Here is an 18,512-nt window from a genome sequence, read left to right as displayed (position 1 = left end):
TCAGCCCATTTGAAAGTGGGTATAGAATTAGATCAACTTTTTTCTGACTGGGAAGCCATTGAACAGTGCTTAAATGCTCAAATTTTAACCTCAAATCGTTTAATTGCATCTGAGCGTGTCTTATCCCGGTTTTTTGACGTTTTTCAAATTTTCCGCATCGTTCTGCGCGCTTGATCGGATTTTGTGTCGAGTTTTTGGAGGTTTCCTTGAATTTCCTTTTTTTCCTGCCCAAATAATAACGCTAGTGAATAATGACAGGATAGTTAACTAGGTCACACTTTAAAATTCAAAAATACCTTCAACTATAGACAAGTGTAATCTGTTCAAACTAGGAGAAATTAAAGTCGAAAGATGGACAACTTTTTCGGAAGCAGCAGCTTCAGCCAGGAGACGGCATCGCTATTTACAAACGAGAAAATTGTTTCCGCCCGTGGAAAGGTAAAATAGTTCAATTTTCTCAATCTCATTTCGAATTTTCAAATTTATGCGTTTCCCAACTTCCGGCAGATTATTGATGCCCTGAACGATTCCCTCACGGCGAATACCAGCCAAAAATGTGAGATCATTGCCAAGGTGGCGGAGCTGGTGCTCCACTCGGACATCGAGCTGTTGATGGAATTTTTGGAAAACATTCTCGCCTTTGGTCACGATTCCAATCAGGAGGTGCGCAAATCGGTGGCCGGATTTATTGAGGAAGTTTGCAAAATGAATATCAACCTTCTGCCGAAGGTGGTCAACAATCTGTTTGGGTTGCTGCGGGATTCGGCCCCGAGTGTTACGAAGCGAGTCATTCAAGGTTGTGGTGCCATTTATCGGTATGTTTCACATGGGGATTAGGATCACTGATATACAATATTTAGTAAATTAATTTGTTTTTTTTTTTTAATTTCACAGTCAAGCCCTACAGTGGATTTGTTCCCTATCGGATATAACGGAAGAGGTGGAGCAAGCGTGGAACACGCTTTGCCTGGTCAAAGCATCAATATTGGACATGATTGACAATGATAACGATGGTATCCGTACCAATGCGATCAAATTCTTAGAAGGAGTTGTCATTCTTCAAACCTATCCGGATGAAGACAGCATGAAAAGGGACAACGATTTCTCCCTAGAAAATGTTCCTCTTACGCTGAAAATTGCTCGTCGTAGAAAATTGGAAGATGAAGCAGTAAACATCTTTGAGCTTTTGTTGCAGTTCCATGGAGCGTCGCACATTTCATCGGTTAATTTGATTGCTTGTACCGGAACATTATGTATTATTGCCAAAATGAGACCCTCGATGATGAGCCAAGTTGTGGAAGCTTTAAAGAATTTGCATTCCAATTTACCACCAACTCTGACCAACTCACAAGTGAGCTCTGTTAGAAAAAATTTGAAAATGCAGTTTCTCAATCTGCTAAAACATCCGTCCTGTTACGAGCATCAAACGAGCATAGCCCACATCCTACAGGATTTGGGGGCTTCAAATAGCGAAATCAGTCGTGCAATTCCCAAGTTGGATAAACGTGAGCAGCAAAGACGGGCCAAACGAGCCCTCGAAAGCGCCATGTCCTCACAGTTGGCGGCCAAGAAAGCCAAATTGGGCGAGCACATAAGACGAGAGAAGGAACGTGCTGCTGCCGCAGCATTAGCAGCTCCTCGCCAAATGGAAATCGATTACGACGAGCTGAACGAACAGAAAGCCAAGTCCAACCATTTGAACGAACAATTTATTTCCGACAATCTGCAAAAAGTAGAAACAGCCACCCAATTGGTGCTTAACTTCCTACCCAAATTGCCATCGTCAGCACCGCAACACTTTTTGCAATATTATGTCCCACTGGCGTCCGGTGTATCGGTTTCGCAGCAAATAGAAACCATAGCACACTCGCTGGCCCCACTTATGACGGAACAACGCGTTGGCCCAGGAGCTTCTGCCATGAGTAAGGAACCACCGATGCGTCCCAAAATTACCGACGATGAGGAACGTAGCATTATTCATGGTGAGTTACACATTTCTTTCCTCTCTCAGAGAACCTAATATGAAGTTCGAAAGGTTTCAACATTGGAGATTCTTACACTCTTTTTTAAGTTCGGCTGAGTGTTGAAGCCCATTTAACATACATTTTTTTTACCACTACTCTATCAATAGGTGCTCGCCGGCAGGATGAAGAAGAGGAAGAGGAAGAATTCGAAGAGGATGTAGATATGGAAAAGCTCCCGGAAGATGATCGCCGCAAGCTGGAAGCTACCCGAAAGCTCAGGGAAACCCTTGAGCGTGTCAAAGGTGGCACCGGTTCTACCGAGCCTAGGCTAAAGCAGCGAGTCAAAGTTCTACGGCTGCAGGAAGTCACCAAACCTCAACCGCGCGATTTGAAACATACCTTCTTGAACGACGCCGTCCGCAGGATTTTGAAAGCAGAAAAGCAAGCCCTCATTGGCGGAGTCGCTTCCAAAAGGCGAAGGATTATAACGGTTTTTGGATCCTGTTTCATGAATTCGGTACGGGATGTGATCCTAGAGTTCATTCTAGAAGACATTGCCAAGCGAATGGATTTGGTATTGTCATGGATTTTTGAAGAATACAGCTTACTGCAGGGTTTCACTCGACATACTTATATCAAGTCAGAAATGAAACCCGATTTTCCGTACACTCAGCTGATGGTAAAAATATTAACTAACATCATGGAACGGGAAGATCTGCGAGAAAAGGATTCCCTTTTAAAACGAATTTTCCTTGAAGCTCCTTTAATACCGGATGACGTTATCGAACTGCTCAACCACATGTGTCAACTTGAAGAACTCTCCGATTGTGGAATGCAAATCACGAAAGACTTGCTCATTAGACGACCTCCAAAGGAAAAAGCGTACATGGAAATCCTGCTAAGATATTCGGCATACGATAATGTTATAATCCGAGAAAAAGCTATACAATATTTGATGCACATTTACTCGCTGCATCGTATTTTGACCAACGTTATGGAGGCCCGAGCTTTATTATGGGTCGGCTATCTAGAGCTAGAAACTCCCCCGGAAATGATATTTGCCTCTGAGTTTGGACGATATGAACATCCTCGACTTTGGACCGATGATTTAGCCAAAACGTGCTTAGGATTATTTTTGGAGGTGTTAGTTTACAATCAGGATATGATACACCAACTATCAGAAGTGTACATCAAAGCTACATCGGATATGAAACGAGCAATGCTGAGAGCGATTGAAGCACCAATTCGTAAAATCGGAGCCGAAAGTGAGGAACTGCTGAAGTTAATCGAAGAATGTCCGAAAGGATCAGAAACGATCATCACCAGAATTATTTATATTCTAACGGAGAAAAGTAAGTTTAAAAATTCTTATTGTCGTACAAAAACCTTCATTTCATATTATTATTTGCAGCAATCCCACCACCGGAATTGGTCGAACGAGTACGTCTGCTTCACCAGACTAAAGTATCGGACGTACGTCTGCTAATTCCTGTTATCAATGGACTAACAAAGAAAGAAATTCTCAAGGCACTACCCAAACTTATCAAGCTGAACCCCGTCGTAGTGAAAGAAGTATTCAACCGGTTGCTGGGCATTGGTGGCGAGTATAGCAGCAGCCAGCTCCCAATATCGGCAGCTGAATTGCTAGTCGCCCTGCACACCATCGACAGCACCAAGGTCGAACTGAAGTGGGTTGTAAAAGCCACCTCCCTGTGCTTGGCCGAAAAAGAAACCTACACCCACGACGTGCTAGGCAGTGTGATTCAACAACTAGTAGAAATCACACCCTTACCCACCCTACTCATGCGTACCGTTATTCAATCCCTAACGCTGCACCCCCGTCTAGCGGGCTTCGTTACAAACCTCCTTCAACGTCTCATTGTAAGGCAGGTCTGGAAGCAGAAAGTTGTTTGGGACGGGTTCCTAAAATGTGCTCAACGACTGACGCCTCAAAGTTACGGTATTTTGATTCAACTTCCGGCTTCGCAGCTGCAGGATGCCATCACCAACTGTCCCGAGTTCCGGGAACCGATGTTGGAGCATGCTCGGGAAATTATGGAACACCAAATCGGACATGTCTCGCAGGATCGGATGGATGTCCTGTTGGGTATTTCAGCTCATGCTCCTTCGGATCGATCCGACCTTCAAGTTGTTGTAAGTTTACTTTGTGCATAATATTAGAGTGATGGTTAACGCATTTTTTTCCTTGCTATTTACAGAGCAATTACAGTGAGGATATGACGTCCCATTTGCCGGTCATTATCAAACACGAGAAGGATGCGGAGCGTCCTGAACCGGCACCTCCAGGAATGGATTAGGAACATTTGTTGGAAAATTTATCCATATACCTTGTATGTTGTCATGAATGCGTAGATTTTACAATTTTCTCAATAAACACCTAACTATATCTACCATAAGACGGCAGACGATGGCATTTTGTTTAAAACACTGCTAATATCCCAAAGGTTAAATTCTTTATGTACCTATTCCTAATCTTAGTCCAAAGGTTATACCTAATGGCTCAACACATGTGATTTGTACAAGGTGAAAATTTAACTGAACACAATAAGAGAAGTGTGTAGGTTTTCCGGTTTTATGGGTCCACTGAATCCTTGGGCTTCATGCGTGATGAGCCCTTCTGTTTCACCGTGTGATACTACATCAAGAGGGAGGGGGATGGGGGATGAGCTCTTGCACTTATTCAGGTTAGGATAGGGACTACTCTGAATGGTTTCTCTGCTTTAACTTGATACAGGATCGATCATAGCTAAGTACGGAAGACCTTTTAAGGTTCACCATTTAAGTCCAGATCGTATTACTTTCAATAGATTTGTCATACGATGCCCAAGATCTTCCGTATATGTAAGATTTCAGTAGTAGAAGTAGAATTTAGCTGATTATTTCCAATCCATTTGACCTTGGATATTTCTTAATATTTAGTAATAATCCTACAAATCTGGTGCAAGAAAATAGCATGGCGGAAATTCACTCATGCGTATCGATATTTTGAAAGTGCTACACTCTATTGCAGCTCTTGCTACTTAATGGACAATGGCAGTTTGGCAAAATTCAGGCCAAGGAATCGCCGGGTCAAACATGTTCGCAATTGTAATACAAAATTAATAAACTGATGGAAGAGATCATCGTCCCAGGCCTTTCTGGTAAAGCGTCAACCCAAGAAGTTTCTGGTGAGATCAATCCATATTTTTTTTGTTTTTATTTCAGATTTAAACTGTACATTTCAAAATTTTCATTTTATAAACTAACCCTATATTATATAATCATAAGAAGCGTTTGGAAGGGAACTCCACGCTTCATCTCCCTCTTGTTCCTGTATCTTTTGCGTTTTCATCACATGGTTGGCCTGGCCGTAGTAGTATTTGCAATGCATGTTCTATGTATCAGATATACTATGTTGAAAAGAAAAATGAGGAACGCAAGTTTTTCATTTGCCAGGATGCTTGTATGCATTTGGCCATGTTGGTGTTAGAAGAAGAAGAAGAAGAAATAGCAGTTCGGCATAATCCAGGCCAATAAGTCGATGACTTTCGATGCACTCTCACAACAGAATTTGACTTGCGTACTTTTGATGTGGTTGTAATTTAAATACACGTGTGATTAAGTTAATTTGTGACAGTGGAATGATTTGTTTAATCTATCTTACAACTAAGCACGGATTTCTAAGTCAAGAATCCACAAAATCGTTGCTGCTTCTGGATAGTTAGAGATAGCGTTTGGTATCTTCACAATAACCAACAAAAATGCCATTCTTTGCCTTGGGGTCAAACTTCCCGCGTTTCACTTTGGGGATGTGGGTGAAAAAACACTTTCAAGTGACGAAGATTCAGTTTCTTGTCAGACCACACCCCTTCCGGCGTCTTGTTGTCCAAACACCTGGTCGGACATCGCATGACGAGATAAGCGGCCATCTCGACTGCCTCTGCCCAGAACTCATTACCGAGCTTCGCATCGGTCAGCGTGCATCGTGCTTTTCCACCGGTGTACGGTTCATCCTCTCGGCGACGCCGTTTTGTTGCGGCGTATATGGACAATTCGTTAGATGCCGGATATCTTCGCGCTCTAGAACCTTTTGATAGCAACGGTTTGCGTACTCCGTCCCGTTGTAGGTACGAGGGATCTTCATCTTCTTGCCGCTTTGCCGCTTACCGTTGGCCTTGAACTCCTTGAAAGCCTCAAACGCCTGGTCCTTGAGCTTGAGAAAATGGACCACGAACTTCTTGCTCGCATCGTCGACAAATGTTGCAAAATAACGGCTGCCTCCGAACGATGATACCTCGACGGGCCCACATAGATCGGAGAGTACCAATTCCAAAAGCTACGTGGCTCTTTAATCGCTGCTCCGAAACGAAACTCGTGCCTGCTTCCCTTTGAGACACGACTCATAATCGACGATCGATTCGTTTTGAAACTCCACCACACCGTTGCCCTAAATTTCTTCAAGCTAAGGCCGAATTGATAGCTAGACCGAATGATCGTTATGTCGAATAGTCATCAGGCCGAATGCTTGCTAGGCCGAAAGGTCGTAAGGCCGAATGGATGATATAGGCCGATAAGACATATTAACGCTTGTTTGCATGTTGGGTCGAATAGCTATAAGGCCGCATGGTTGTTGGGCCGAAAGGTCGTTCGGCCGAATGGCAATTTTGTCATTTTTTAATGAATGCTAGGAAGACTTCACGACCATTCGGCCTAGAATCCATTCGGATTTACCACCATTCCGTCTTATGTCCATTCGGCCTAATGACCATTCGACCTGGTGATCATTCGGCCTAACATGCAGAGAAGTGTGAAAGACGTCTTATTGGCCTAGCAAACATCCATTACGATCATTTGGCCTTGTAACCATTCGGCCTAACTACCATTGGGCCTATCGTCTATTCGGCCTGATGACCATTCGGCCAGATAATCATTTGGCTTAACAACCGTTCGGCTTGATAACCATTTGGCCTAATACTCATTTGGGCTAGTGATCATTCGGCCTAACATCCTTTCGGCTTTGCGTTCTTTCGGATTTTCCTTCGGCTGGATAACCATCGGCCGAATAACCCCTTCGAATGACTCCCCAAGCAACCAAAAGTCACATATTTACTTGAAAGAAGGCATTGAAAGTTACATATTGGCTGACAAAGAGAATCAACTGCCCAATTCCCTTTAGTGAACTTTTTGTACTCATTAATGAACTTGAAAGTTGCAAAAGTGATTAATATGTACGTTGTATGTGACCGGTTTTGCCCAATTTGTATGAGTGAACTATATGTACTCATTAATGAACTTGAAAGCAGCAAAAGTGATTCATACGTAAGTTATATGGTACTTACATAAGTCACATAAGGGGCACAAAAGTGCTCAAAAGGGGATTTACTTAGTCACAAAAAGTGCATTGAGGTGCTTTCAAAAATCAATTAATTGTGTGACCATTCTGATGCGATATATGTAGGAAATGTAGGAAAGAAGCAATTGAGCAATTTGTCGAATTTGGAGTCCGGCGCGTGGCATTTGACGCTTCTGTATATTCAACGGAAACTTTTACCAGGTGCGCATCACAGCATTCGATGTAAAAGTTTTCTACCTTGAAACAGTACTTGAAATGAATCCTTCCTGATTGCTTTTCTTGAGCGCTTTTTGGAACAATGAACTATACACTATTTTGAAATCGTCCAAATGTCTGCTATCGGTTGCTTGTTTAAAAGTTTGATTATGTTTTTTGTGTTTTTCAGAAACCGATCGATAAATCAAAATGTCCCCAAAAATGGGTGTTTTGCAACAAGTACCTATAACCCATTTTCCTGAAGTCGTAACCCTGGCTACATTACTTCAACAGTAATTATTTCGTTGCACACGAAACAGTATTGAACGACCCCTCGTCGCTTTGTTTACATTAGCTCTGTTCAACAGCCAATTGAAATCGGTTTCAATCGATTTCGATTGGTAAATTGTTGTTCACTCAGCCAATGTTTTGGTCGAAACTAATCCAATTGACGTTCAATGAAGCCAATCGGAATCGATCGAAACCAATCGAAATCGATCAAGCCCAAGAGCAGGATTCGTTTCTATCCGTTTCTATCGCACTAACACAAATGCAGTTGTTTATTGTCAAAAACAGCTGATTTGATTTGTTTTCAACTTTTGTTAGCGTGATTCGTGCAAGTGAAACTGGAATCAATCGGTGCAGCGTCGGTGGTGCTGTGCCAGTGATGTTGTGCCAGAGGTGCTGTGCTGGTGGTGCAGTGTTAGTGGTGTGGTGTTATTTGGTTCGGTGTTCTCTGTCGGGTGCTGAGTCGGTGGTGCTGTGCCACTCGTGCTAAGTTGGTGGTGCTGTGCCACTCGTGCTAAGTCGGTGGTACTGTGCCACTCGTACTAAGTCGGTGGTGCTGCCAGTCGTGCTTTGTCGGTAGTGTAGTGTTGGAATGGTGTCTGGTAATTTCTAGAGACAAAAACAACTGATTTTGTGTTTCGTTTCTGTGGGCCGTGCAGGTGCTAGTGAAAGTGGTGTTGGTCTATGTCTCGTCTGTGGTGATGTACCAGAGGTTCTGTGTCAGTGATGCAGTTTTAGTAGCATTATTCAGTGCAGTTTCTGCACAGAAGAAAAAGTGAAATTTAATACGATAAGATAAAAATAAATACTTAATACATATTTTGAACATCAGAAGAAATTTATTTTTAATTTAAATATTTCCTTATCCCAAAAGTTATTCCTCGGAACTTTCTATCTATTTCTATTCTAGAATTAATCTGCCAGGGTCGATTTTCTGTATACAGTATACTTATAATTATAGAGGTACACATTTTTGTAAAATAACCGGTGAACAGGTAAAACATTTCGGCAACTTATTTTTATCATGATGACATGTTTAATATTATGTTTGTATGCGGGATAGATTTGATTGATTTTAATGTTTTATTTATTCATAAGTTTGCTATTTACATTATTTCTTTAATACTCCACTGGTCCACCGGTGTGGGATAGATGCTCAACACCATTTCTCTGGCAACTTTATAATTAATTTCCAATATTTGAAAAGGTGTTTCTGGAAGAAATAGGCCAAAACATGTTGGTTGTTCGCCAAATCCGGATAAGCAACAACAAAACTCGATTTATTCTGTTCGCACATCCGTCGGACTTGATCGCGGTAGACATACTGGCCTTGCTGTTTAATCGGTTAGCGATTTCGGTACGTGAACCCAACATAGAAACCCATTCCTTCATGCTTTGCCCCTTGGCCATTGGTATCTTCCAAGTTTTCCGCCACTCCTTCAGCAGCTTTCTCAGCCGCTTGGCTCGAGGCACATAATCGTCATCGTCATACTTTTCGTAGAAAAGTTCCCGATCGTCTGGATGAATTCCGGTTGCGATCACGACGTCGCATCTCAGCCTCAGCGTTTGCTGTCCGCAAAATTTGTGGACGAATGCTTGAAGCGCGCAGCCGAATAAAAAATGAAAACAAACTAAGCGCATTAGTATTAGTGTCTGGCTGTTCATTCAGCAGCCTGATGGAAATCGATCGAAGTCAATTGGAAAAACAGCTGATCAACTGTCAATTCATTTCAATTGATTTCGATTGAGTTTCGTTGAACACACCTATTAAGTCCTGGGGGAGGAAGACTGAAATTTGCTGCATCGTTTTCTGCATCGTTTTTTTACTGTTCGGCAAAAAGCCAGCAATTGTTGAAAAGATTTGTAATCGTTCAAATTTTAACTTACGATGATCAGTTTCGTGTAGTGAGTCATGAAACTCAGTTGTTTAGGTGCTAAATTTAGATTTAGCTATATTTTTAGAACAACCATTAATCAAGCCATTTTTATTTATCAGCTTGAAAACTTTGACGAAATTTAAGCGACATAATACGCCTGATCATGCAGGAATTTACCAGAGCAAAGCAAAACCTAATTAAATCATAGTTTTATGCAAAACAAGTGCTTTTCAGCATGAAAAAAGTTTTATTAAAAATTACTAAATAAGAAAGTAAAATTTTGAACCTTCGCACTGGTCGGTAGATTGATGAGAGAAATTTGACGTTTGAAATTTTTTTTTTCTTTTTTTATTCAGTCTTCCTCCCCTAGATTAAGTCTTAGCTATCATTGGATGTAAGTGTTACTTTTGTAATCAGGTGTTATCCAGAAAAATGGATCTCGAACAGAAACGTAGCGCTGTGGTTTCCTTGTTCCTAGCTGGCAAACAGCAGAAGGACATAGTTCGTGAGCTGTCCGATATAAGTGTGTGCAGAAGTTTTGTATACCGTACAGTTAAAAGATTCCTGGAGACCGGAAGTGCCAAAAACGGTATGGTGGGGGACGCCGACCTACTGTGGCGACACCTGCCATAGCGAAGATCGTCAAGAAGCGCCTTAAGAGAAATCCTCGTCGTAGTGCCACTAAATTGGCTGAGGATCCCAACATATCGGATCGAAGTCTCCGATAAACTTCAGACCAAGCCCTTCAAGATCCAAAAGGTTCAAGACCTTACGGTGAAGCAGAAACAACAACGAGTAAAAAGAGCGAAGGCGCTGCTGCAGAGGGCCGCGGAATGAAGAATATCGTGTTTACCGTCGAGAAACTCTTCACCGTACAGCAGTTTGTGAATAAGGAGAACGACAGAGTTTGGTTGCCACTAGTTGCCAGACAGATCACGAAGCCATGCCGACTTGCTGACGGCCAGCCGGCGACAGAAACCAGCATCGGTGATGGTTTGGGCCAGAATCACCCGTGATGGCTGGACTCCGCTGGTTTTTGTCCCTGAAGGAGTTAAGATCAACCAAAATACATATCGGGAACTAGTTCTACAGAATGTAGTCGAACCGTGGACACGTCGACATTTCGGTTCCAGGGATTGGGTTTTCCAACAGGGCTCGGCGCCGGCTCACAAAGCGAAGAAAACCCAACTTTGGATTGCACAACAACGAGTTCACCATACCTGAACCCTATGGACTTCGCTGTTTGGAGTATGTTGGAGTCCGAAGTCTGTTCTAATAAACATGAAGGTGTGGATGTCCTGAAGCGACATCTCGTGGCAGCCTGGGATAAAATACGATACGTTCTTCGACTGTCTGCTGCGAGTGGTTAAACTCATGGGCGAACAAGTCGAACTTTACCAGTGAATTTTGAAAAAGTAATTTGTTTTCAAGAGAAATTGAATGAATTTGAAATAAAAAGTTGTTGTTTTGATCAATTTATATGTTCATTTCAATGTAGCACTTCAATTGCCGGACCCTGTAGAGTTAAAGTATGTTTATTTTTTAAACATTTTGTCGAGAATCTGCATACAAATTCGAAGTCGATTGGGCCTGCTCGTGCTTCAACCAATTGAGCTGAAACTTTCAGAAAGTCATTTTTTCACCTAATGACATCAATCTGGGATGTGCCGCATTGGGAAAAAATGCTAGAAAAATTACATACAAATATGGACCAGCCATTGTTACCCGCTTGGTGTTGAAATTTTCCGGGACAGGATGTTAGGGTAGCAAAAGTAGATTGTCAGATGTACTGTAGGGTACTGTATACCAAAGTCGCAGAGTAAAAAACTTAGGTACTCCGCAAATGGAAAAGCTTAAAACATAAGATACTTTGAATTTCCAAAACAAGTTGAGGAGGAAGGCTATGAGTCTTCGGAAGAATAATCGGTTTCCATTAGAATTCACGTTAAACCCCTCTAAACATTCAAGTACACAAAATCGAACATGAGTTCGATATTGAGTGAAAACCTTTACTCAGCTACTATAGAACTTGGTATGCAAACATCTAATTATATGAAGAACTTTTTGTCGCTTGGATGTAACATGAGTAGAATCGTTGAAGAATCAAGTTATAATACTTTTTCAGTTCAAAATACTCTAACAATTCGGAAAAAATATATGGGAAATTTCTGTGTAATTCTTAAGTCAATTAAAAAAAGAAAACTTTCTTATTTGCAAATTCCGTTCAAGCTAACGTGATATTTCCGACTTCGAAAAAGCTTCTTAATTTGCATAACTGATAGTTTTTTTTCTTGTTGTACCAACTCGGCAGGTCGTTCAACCCATCAAATATGCGTAATTCTGTTTTTATGATCCGTCATACAGGAACTATACCTACTTCAGGCGATGTCAATTGTCTAACTACTTTGTTGCGCGAAACTGTTAAGCACAATATTTAATCGCAAACATTCTCACACTAAATATAAATTCGGGAGTGTGGGTGGATGTTTTTAAGCCAAGAATTTGATTAGGCCAGGTGCGAAGTTAACCGGAAGATACCCGGTGGAACTTGCGGGGAGAAATGAAGCCTTTGAATAAAATAGCTAGTGAAACAAGCGAAAACGAAGTAAATAAAAATAAACAAGCCAAGTAGGTATGTTGACGTGGTTTCGCGCTTAAAGGTTACGCGAGTTATTCTCGAATGAATACACGCCAAAGCCATAGCAGAATGGGGGGATGAAGTGGTGGAAAAACGAAAAACTAATACGATTCCACCGGGGACCACATGGTGGCGTTGTTGCCAAATTTTTCCAACCAAACATGTGTGTATAAAGGCGACGCTGCGCTAAATACACTCACTTTTCTTCTTAGTGGCGTGGCGTGACTCACTCGATTAGAGTCGTAGTTTTTTTTTGGTTTGCCTTCTTCTCCAAGGGTTTCTTGGATGATTCGAAAGAAAAAAAAACCAAGCAGGCCGAGGACTCCCTCCATATGAGATTATGGCGAATAAATGCAAAAAAATACAGTCGACGGACGGGAATATATCATAGCGTGCTTGGCAATACAATAACGGGTTTGCGGCACGCGATAGACGCAAAAAACTGAATGTATGGAAACATGGCGACCAAGACAACTTGACACATAGTCCGCATAAAGCAGCATTGAGAAAGGAAATCAAGAATTACGGGCTGCTCTCTAATGTTTATGTACACAAAAATAGCAAGAAATATTACCGGCGAAGAAAGAAGTCACCCTCTTTTTTGCAGACGACAGAAGAAGAAATAAAATATAGACTCCTAACTGTTTCCAGTTCGGTGGAAGTCTGCCGAGAAGTTCAATTTGCTCATTGTTACTACGGTGAATGCGCTTCATTTGAGATGGCACAAAGCATCGAAAAATTGTTGACATTGAACTTCATCTCCAATGTTGGTGAAATGCCAACGAGTTCGTCAATATCCTACGACGTTGCCTGGCGATCGCCTAACAAGTTTGGGTTGCGTGTTTTTGGGGGCGTAATTCAAAGTGGGGAATGAGAGTTTGATCGACAAGTTTCAAAATTCAAATTAAAATTAAGGCTAACATTTTTCAGACTCAGAAAATAAGGTTAGAATTCCAGGCAAAATTTAAAAGTGGGAACTCAGATTCGGAGTTCAGATTCAGAATTCGGATTTAGGATTCAGAATTCAGAATTCAGATTCAGAATTCAGATTCAGAATTCAGATTCAGAATTCAGATTCAGAATTCAGATTCAGAATTCAGATTCAGAATTCAGATTCAGAATTCAGATTCAGAATTCAGATTCAGAATTCAGATTCAGAATTCAGATTCAGAATTCAGATTCAGAATTCAGATTCAGAATTCAGATTCAGAATTCAGATTCAGAATTCAGATTCAGAATTCAGATTCAGAATTCAGATTCAGAATTCAGATTCAGAATTTAGATTCAGAATTCAGATTCAGAATTCAGATTCAGAATTCAGATTCAGAATTCAGATTCAGAATTCAGATTCAGAATTCAGATTCAGAATTCAGAATTCAGATTCAGATTCAAATTCAGAATTCAGATTCAGATTCAGATTCAGAATTCAGGTTCAGAAATGAGATTCAGAATTCAGATTCAGAATTTTTTTTTTTTTTTTTTTTTAAATTTTTGTAGCGGCCCACCACACTCCCCCACACCAAAAGGCTCAATTGAGCCCCCTGGTAATGGACGCTACTGTTCTCAGCATGTCTGGCAGCAATGAATAATAAAAGTTAACGCGAGCAAATTTTAATCATGCTGAGAACACAAAATTGTTTAATGTCGTGCGAGGAAATGTATTATTTAACTAAATTGACAACAATATGAATCTCAATGGAAAATAATTTCCTTTGAAGAGATTCATTATACTATATTTACTATTACACTAATTATATTTACTAATTTTATCAAGTTATGTTCAATAATTTAATAAGATAAAAATACAAACTACAATTTTTTAAAGAATAATAATATTAGAAATTAACGCTACAAATATGCAAAAGGTAAGCAAAACAAAGACTGGTTGATGATCGACTGTTTTAATGGTTCAATTTTTCTTTCAAAAGCTGTATCACTTTGGTTTTGAACATGGAACGATTGGTTATGTTTTTAATATCAGTTGGTAAGGTGTTGTATTTAGTAGGTCCAATAAACGAAATTCTTTTTTGCCCTAATGATGTTGTGGATCGGCTTCGTTGCAAGAAATCTGACTGGCGAGTGTTATGAGTTCGCAACCCCGTAGTAAAATGGAGGTTTTGAATATTTTCAGTTGAGTGTAGATTATCATAGATATATATAACAGTTTGCAAATCACAGAGTTCAGATATTGGAAGAACGTTATGCGTTCTTAAAGAGTATAGCTGAAAGGTAGGGAATAACAAAGGGAGTTTTAAGATGTTTTTCAAGCATCTATTCTGGAGCGTTTGAAGTCTCTGTAAGTGAGACAAAGAAGCTCTTCCCCATATCATAACAAGGTAGTTCAGATGAGAGTGAATAAACGCAAAATAAAATTTAAAGAGAACATGTTGGGGAACAAAATTTCTCAGTTTCCAAAGAACACCGCAAAGAGGAGTAATTTTTTTTTTCAGGTGTTCAATTTGACGATTCCATGAAAGAGTTTCATCTAAGTAAATTCCTAAGTATTTGAAACAACTAACTCTCTCAATCGTATTACCATTCATAGCTGGGTCATTAGTACGAGGCAGTTTTTTATGTGAAGAACGAAACAACATGTATTTGGTTTTTGTATAATTAAGTGAAAGTAGGTTTGAATTGAAATATTTTGAAAGCAGTTTTAGGTCGTCTTCAATGTGCTGAATTATAATATCAGGTGAAGTTTCTGAATAAAAAATTGCTGTATCATCGGCAAATAAACGTGCTGTGCCTTTAAGTTGAAGGTTACATAAATCATTTACATATAAGAGGAAAAGTAATGGCCCGATATTACTCCCTTGTGGTACACCGATATCAATATTTCTTAATTCGCTTCTTGTATTTTCAATAGCCACAAACTGCTTGCGATCTTCTAGGTAGCTACGAAGGATATTATTTGCTGTTCCTCTTATCCCGTATTTATGCAATTTGGACAATAATATGTCATGATTTAGAGTGTCGAAAGCTTTTTTGAGATCCAAAAACAATGCCCCAACAACATTTTTTGACTCTATTTTACATATGATAGATTCCACTAATTCTGAGATGGCAATTTGAGTGCTCGAGCCTGATCTAAATCCATATTGCAGTTTATAGAGTATATTGTTCTGATTTAGAAAGTCTACAATCCTATTAACAAGAAGCTTCTCGAACACTTTACTAAAAACGCTTAAGGTCGAGATAGGACGATAGTTATTGACGTCAAGCGAATCGCCAGCCTTAAAAACAGGGATAACTTTCGCAATTTTTAGACAGTTCGGGAAAACTCCTGACTCTAATATTTGGTTAAAATATTGTGTGAGTATGTACGAGAATGTTTCATGGTTGTTTTTTAGGACATTAACAGGGAAGCCATCTGGTCCATGACCCTTTTTATTTTTAAGTGAAAAAATAACTAATCGAACCTCGTTTACATTAGCGGGTCGTAAGAAGATTGTATTTTCTACCTGTGCGATATGAGACAAATGATCATTTTCAGTGTCTATTGGAATCTCTTTAGCCAGGTTCTTTCCAATTGTGGAAAAATGTTTGTTAAATTTCTCACAAATCTGTGTACTATTGGTTATAACACCTCTTTCATCTGAAAGGTTGATTGAGGAAGTCGTTTTAGATTTACCTAAGAGCGTATTTATGTTTTTCCAGAGCTTAGAATGCGGAGAATTATTTAATAAGCGCTCGTAATAGAGCCTTTTACATTCTTGTTTTTTTGCACTCACTTTTTTATTTAAATGAATTAACATCTCTTTCAAATTGTTATCATTAGGATGCTTTTTTGATCGTTTTAAATAATTATCTTTTATTTTGATGAGTGTCCACAGGTCAAATGTCATCCACGGACAGCAATTACCTTTAAGTTTTACCCTTTTATTAAGTGTACGAGTAGAAACTTTCACAAAGCGATTGTAAGTTGATGTGATTTCTTGTAGGCCTTCATCAACACTTTCTGGTAGTTGAATACTGTTTAAATAATTCACAAATAAGCTGTTTAGTTTAGCGTAGTCAACTATCTCTTTTCTTAGAATTGTTACATTTTTATCACCTAATAAATTGAAGGACGTGAGTATTTGTAGATGGTCACTAACATCAGAAAAGATTGTATCATTTTTCAATCGATCTAAGTCAATTTGCTTCGATATTACGTGATCTAGAATATTCCGAGTTGTTGGCCTAGTAGGAAATGTGTTTGTACAAGCGTATCCAAAAGATTCTAAGATAGATCTATATTTTGCTACGGTATTCAAATTAACCAGATTCACAGGAACGTTTAAATCACCTACAATAAAGCAGGAGTGATTATCAGCAACAGACGTTAGAAGAGATTCAATTTGATCACAAAACTTGTTAAACGAAAATGCAGGGGGTCTATATACGCCATGAACACAAATTACTTGACCACTTGTACAGATTTCGACACTTATTCGGTGAAAGCCATCAAAAGTTATATTTTCAGTAGTTTTAAAATTCAAATTTGTTTTTATATACATAGCTAGGCCTCCATATGGTTGATCACGGCAAGAGAAAATAGATGTATATCCCGGAATGTTGTAAATACAACAGTTATCTTTACCAAGCCAAGTTTCACAAATAACAATAACATCGATACAAACATTAAAATGATCAATAGTTTGTAATATGCAATCAAATTTATCTAAATTATTCATACTACGTACATTCCATTGCAAAATTCTAAAGGTTCTTGAATCATTATTAAAACTACTTAAATTAAAATCTTCTACATTTTCGTGGTATCTATTAATTAAACTATCCATTGAATAAAATATATAAAAGTTTCAAACAGTTGTAGATTTAAGATCTTATTTTGATCGTGGATCAGCATTGTTCCTTTTTCGTTTGGGTGAAGGACTTTCATTTGGAATCGTAGATGTGTTATTTCCTTGCTGAGTGACATGCATGCTCATATAACGATTCATTTCGAGTTTAGTTTTAATTATATCAGGTTTTGAATTTTCTGTTTGTTTGACCAGAATGGCACCATTTCTTCCGGGCCAGATGTATTTGGCTCCAATTAAATCTTGATATTCGCGCAATTCAGTTAGAATTTCCATAGATAAGGGCGTCAATTCATCCCTTATTGTGACGTTAAGCGCTTTACCATCAACTACTAATAAAGGATCTATTGAAGAAGAGGCAAGTTTCCCAAAAAATTTTTTTTTACTAAAAATTTCTTCTTTTATGACTGTATCTTTTAATAAAACTTTGATCGGTGGACACTTTTCATTGGGTTTGTTCGAGGATATTAACCTAACAGCGTTTAAAATGGACTCAGTTTTAAGCTCGTAGCCAAAAGTGCCACATGTTTTGCGTACAAGTTCTTGTGTATTTTCTCCATTTTTGTATGGCATTCCGAAGATCATGAGGTTTTTAGAAACAACTTCCCGGTTAAATCGGTCGAGGTTTACTTCTAATTTAAGGACCTGATTAGAAAGATTTGAATGCTTAGATTTGAGGTCAGTTACTTCTTTTTCAAGAGCATCGTTTCGGAGTTTTATGTCTTTGAAATCAGTCTGAATTTCATCGAATTTCGTGGACAAAAATTCCTGCGAAGCCTCTATCGCAGTAGTAACTGATCTCATATCTGTTTTGATTGAGGTCAATTCATGTGAAACCACATTATAAACGGTCGTTTCAATTTTAGTATGGATATTTTCGATAATAGTTTCATGATCTTTCCGTAAACTTATTATTTTGGCGTAAATACATGCACAGTTGGCATCGCAAAAGTATTGCTGCGCTTTCATTTTGCGAGCTGCACTGCCAATCAAATTTTTGCACCGAAGATGAACGCTCTTGAAACAATATGCACAAGTAAGTATTTTATCAAGATTATTTTCAGTATTATTACACTCTATACAGATAACTTCGTCATCACATTCCATGTTCGCCATCGCCATAATACAACGATTAAAAGCTAAAAGGAACTAACTCGTTTGATGAAACGCACAACTAAAGCTAGAAATTATTAAAATTAAGAAATAAGAGACTTATAAATTTATTTTTAATTAATGCACAACTAAAACTAGGATTATTTAAGAAAACAACACAATAAATATTAAAAAGGAAAGACTGTTATGAAAAGAGGAACAAAAATTTAATTAAAAAAACCCTAAGCTATCTTAAATTATATGTATGTACGGAGATGAGAACTATTTAATTAAAAGCGT

The 18,512-nt window shown here is 39.1% G+C and overlaps 1 protein-coding gene across 1 annotated transcript; it reads left to right on the top strand.

Moving 5' to 3' along the window:
- The first annotated feature begins 143 nt into the window (after positions 1-143).
- On the top strand, positions 144-4,391 carry LOC129751746 (symplekin-like). The gene is made up of 6 exons (XM_055747433.1): positions 144-438; positions 508-815; positions 895-1,982; positions 2,132-3,316; positions 3,376-4,118; positions 4,184-4,391. Exons 1-6 carry the CDS (start codon positions 352-354, stop codon positions 4,280-4,282), a joined length of 3,510 nt encoding a protein of 1,169 aa, XP_055603408.1. The 5' UTR covers positions 144-351; the 3' UTR covers positions 4,283-4,391.
- Positions 4,392-18,512: the final 14,121 nt, after the last annotated feature.

This window comes from Uranotaenia lowii, chromosome 3, assembly GCF_029784155.1.
Source record: "Uranotaenia lowii strain MFRU-FL chromosome 3, ASM2978415v1, whole genome shotgun sequence".
Lineage (NCBI taxonomy): Eukaryota > Metazoa > Arthropoda > Insecta > Diptera > Culicidae > Uranotaenia > Uranotaenia lowii.
This window is presented reverse-complemented; position numbering and strand designations above follow the sequence as displayed.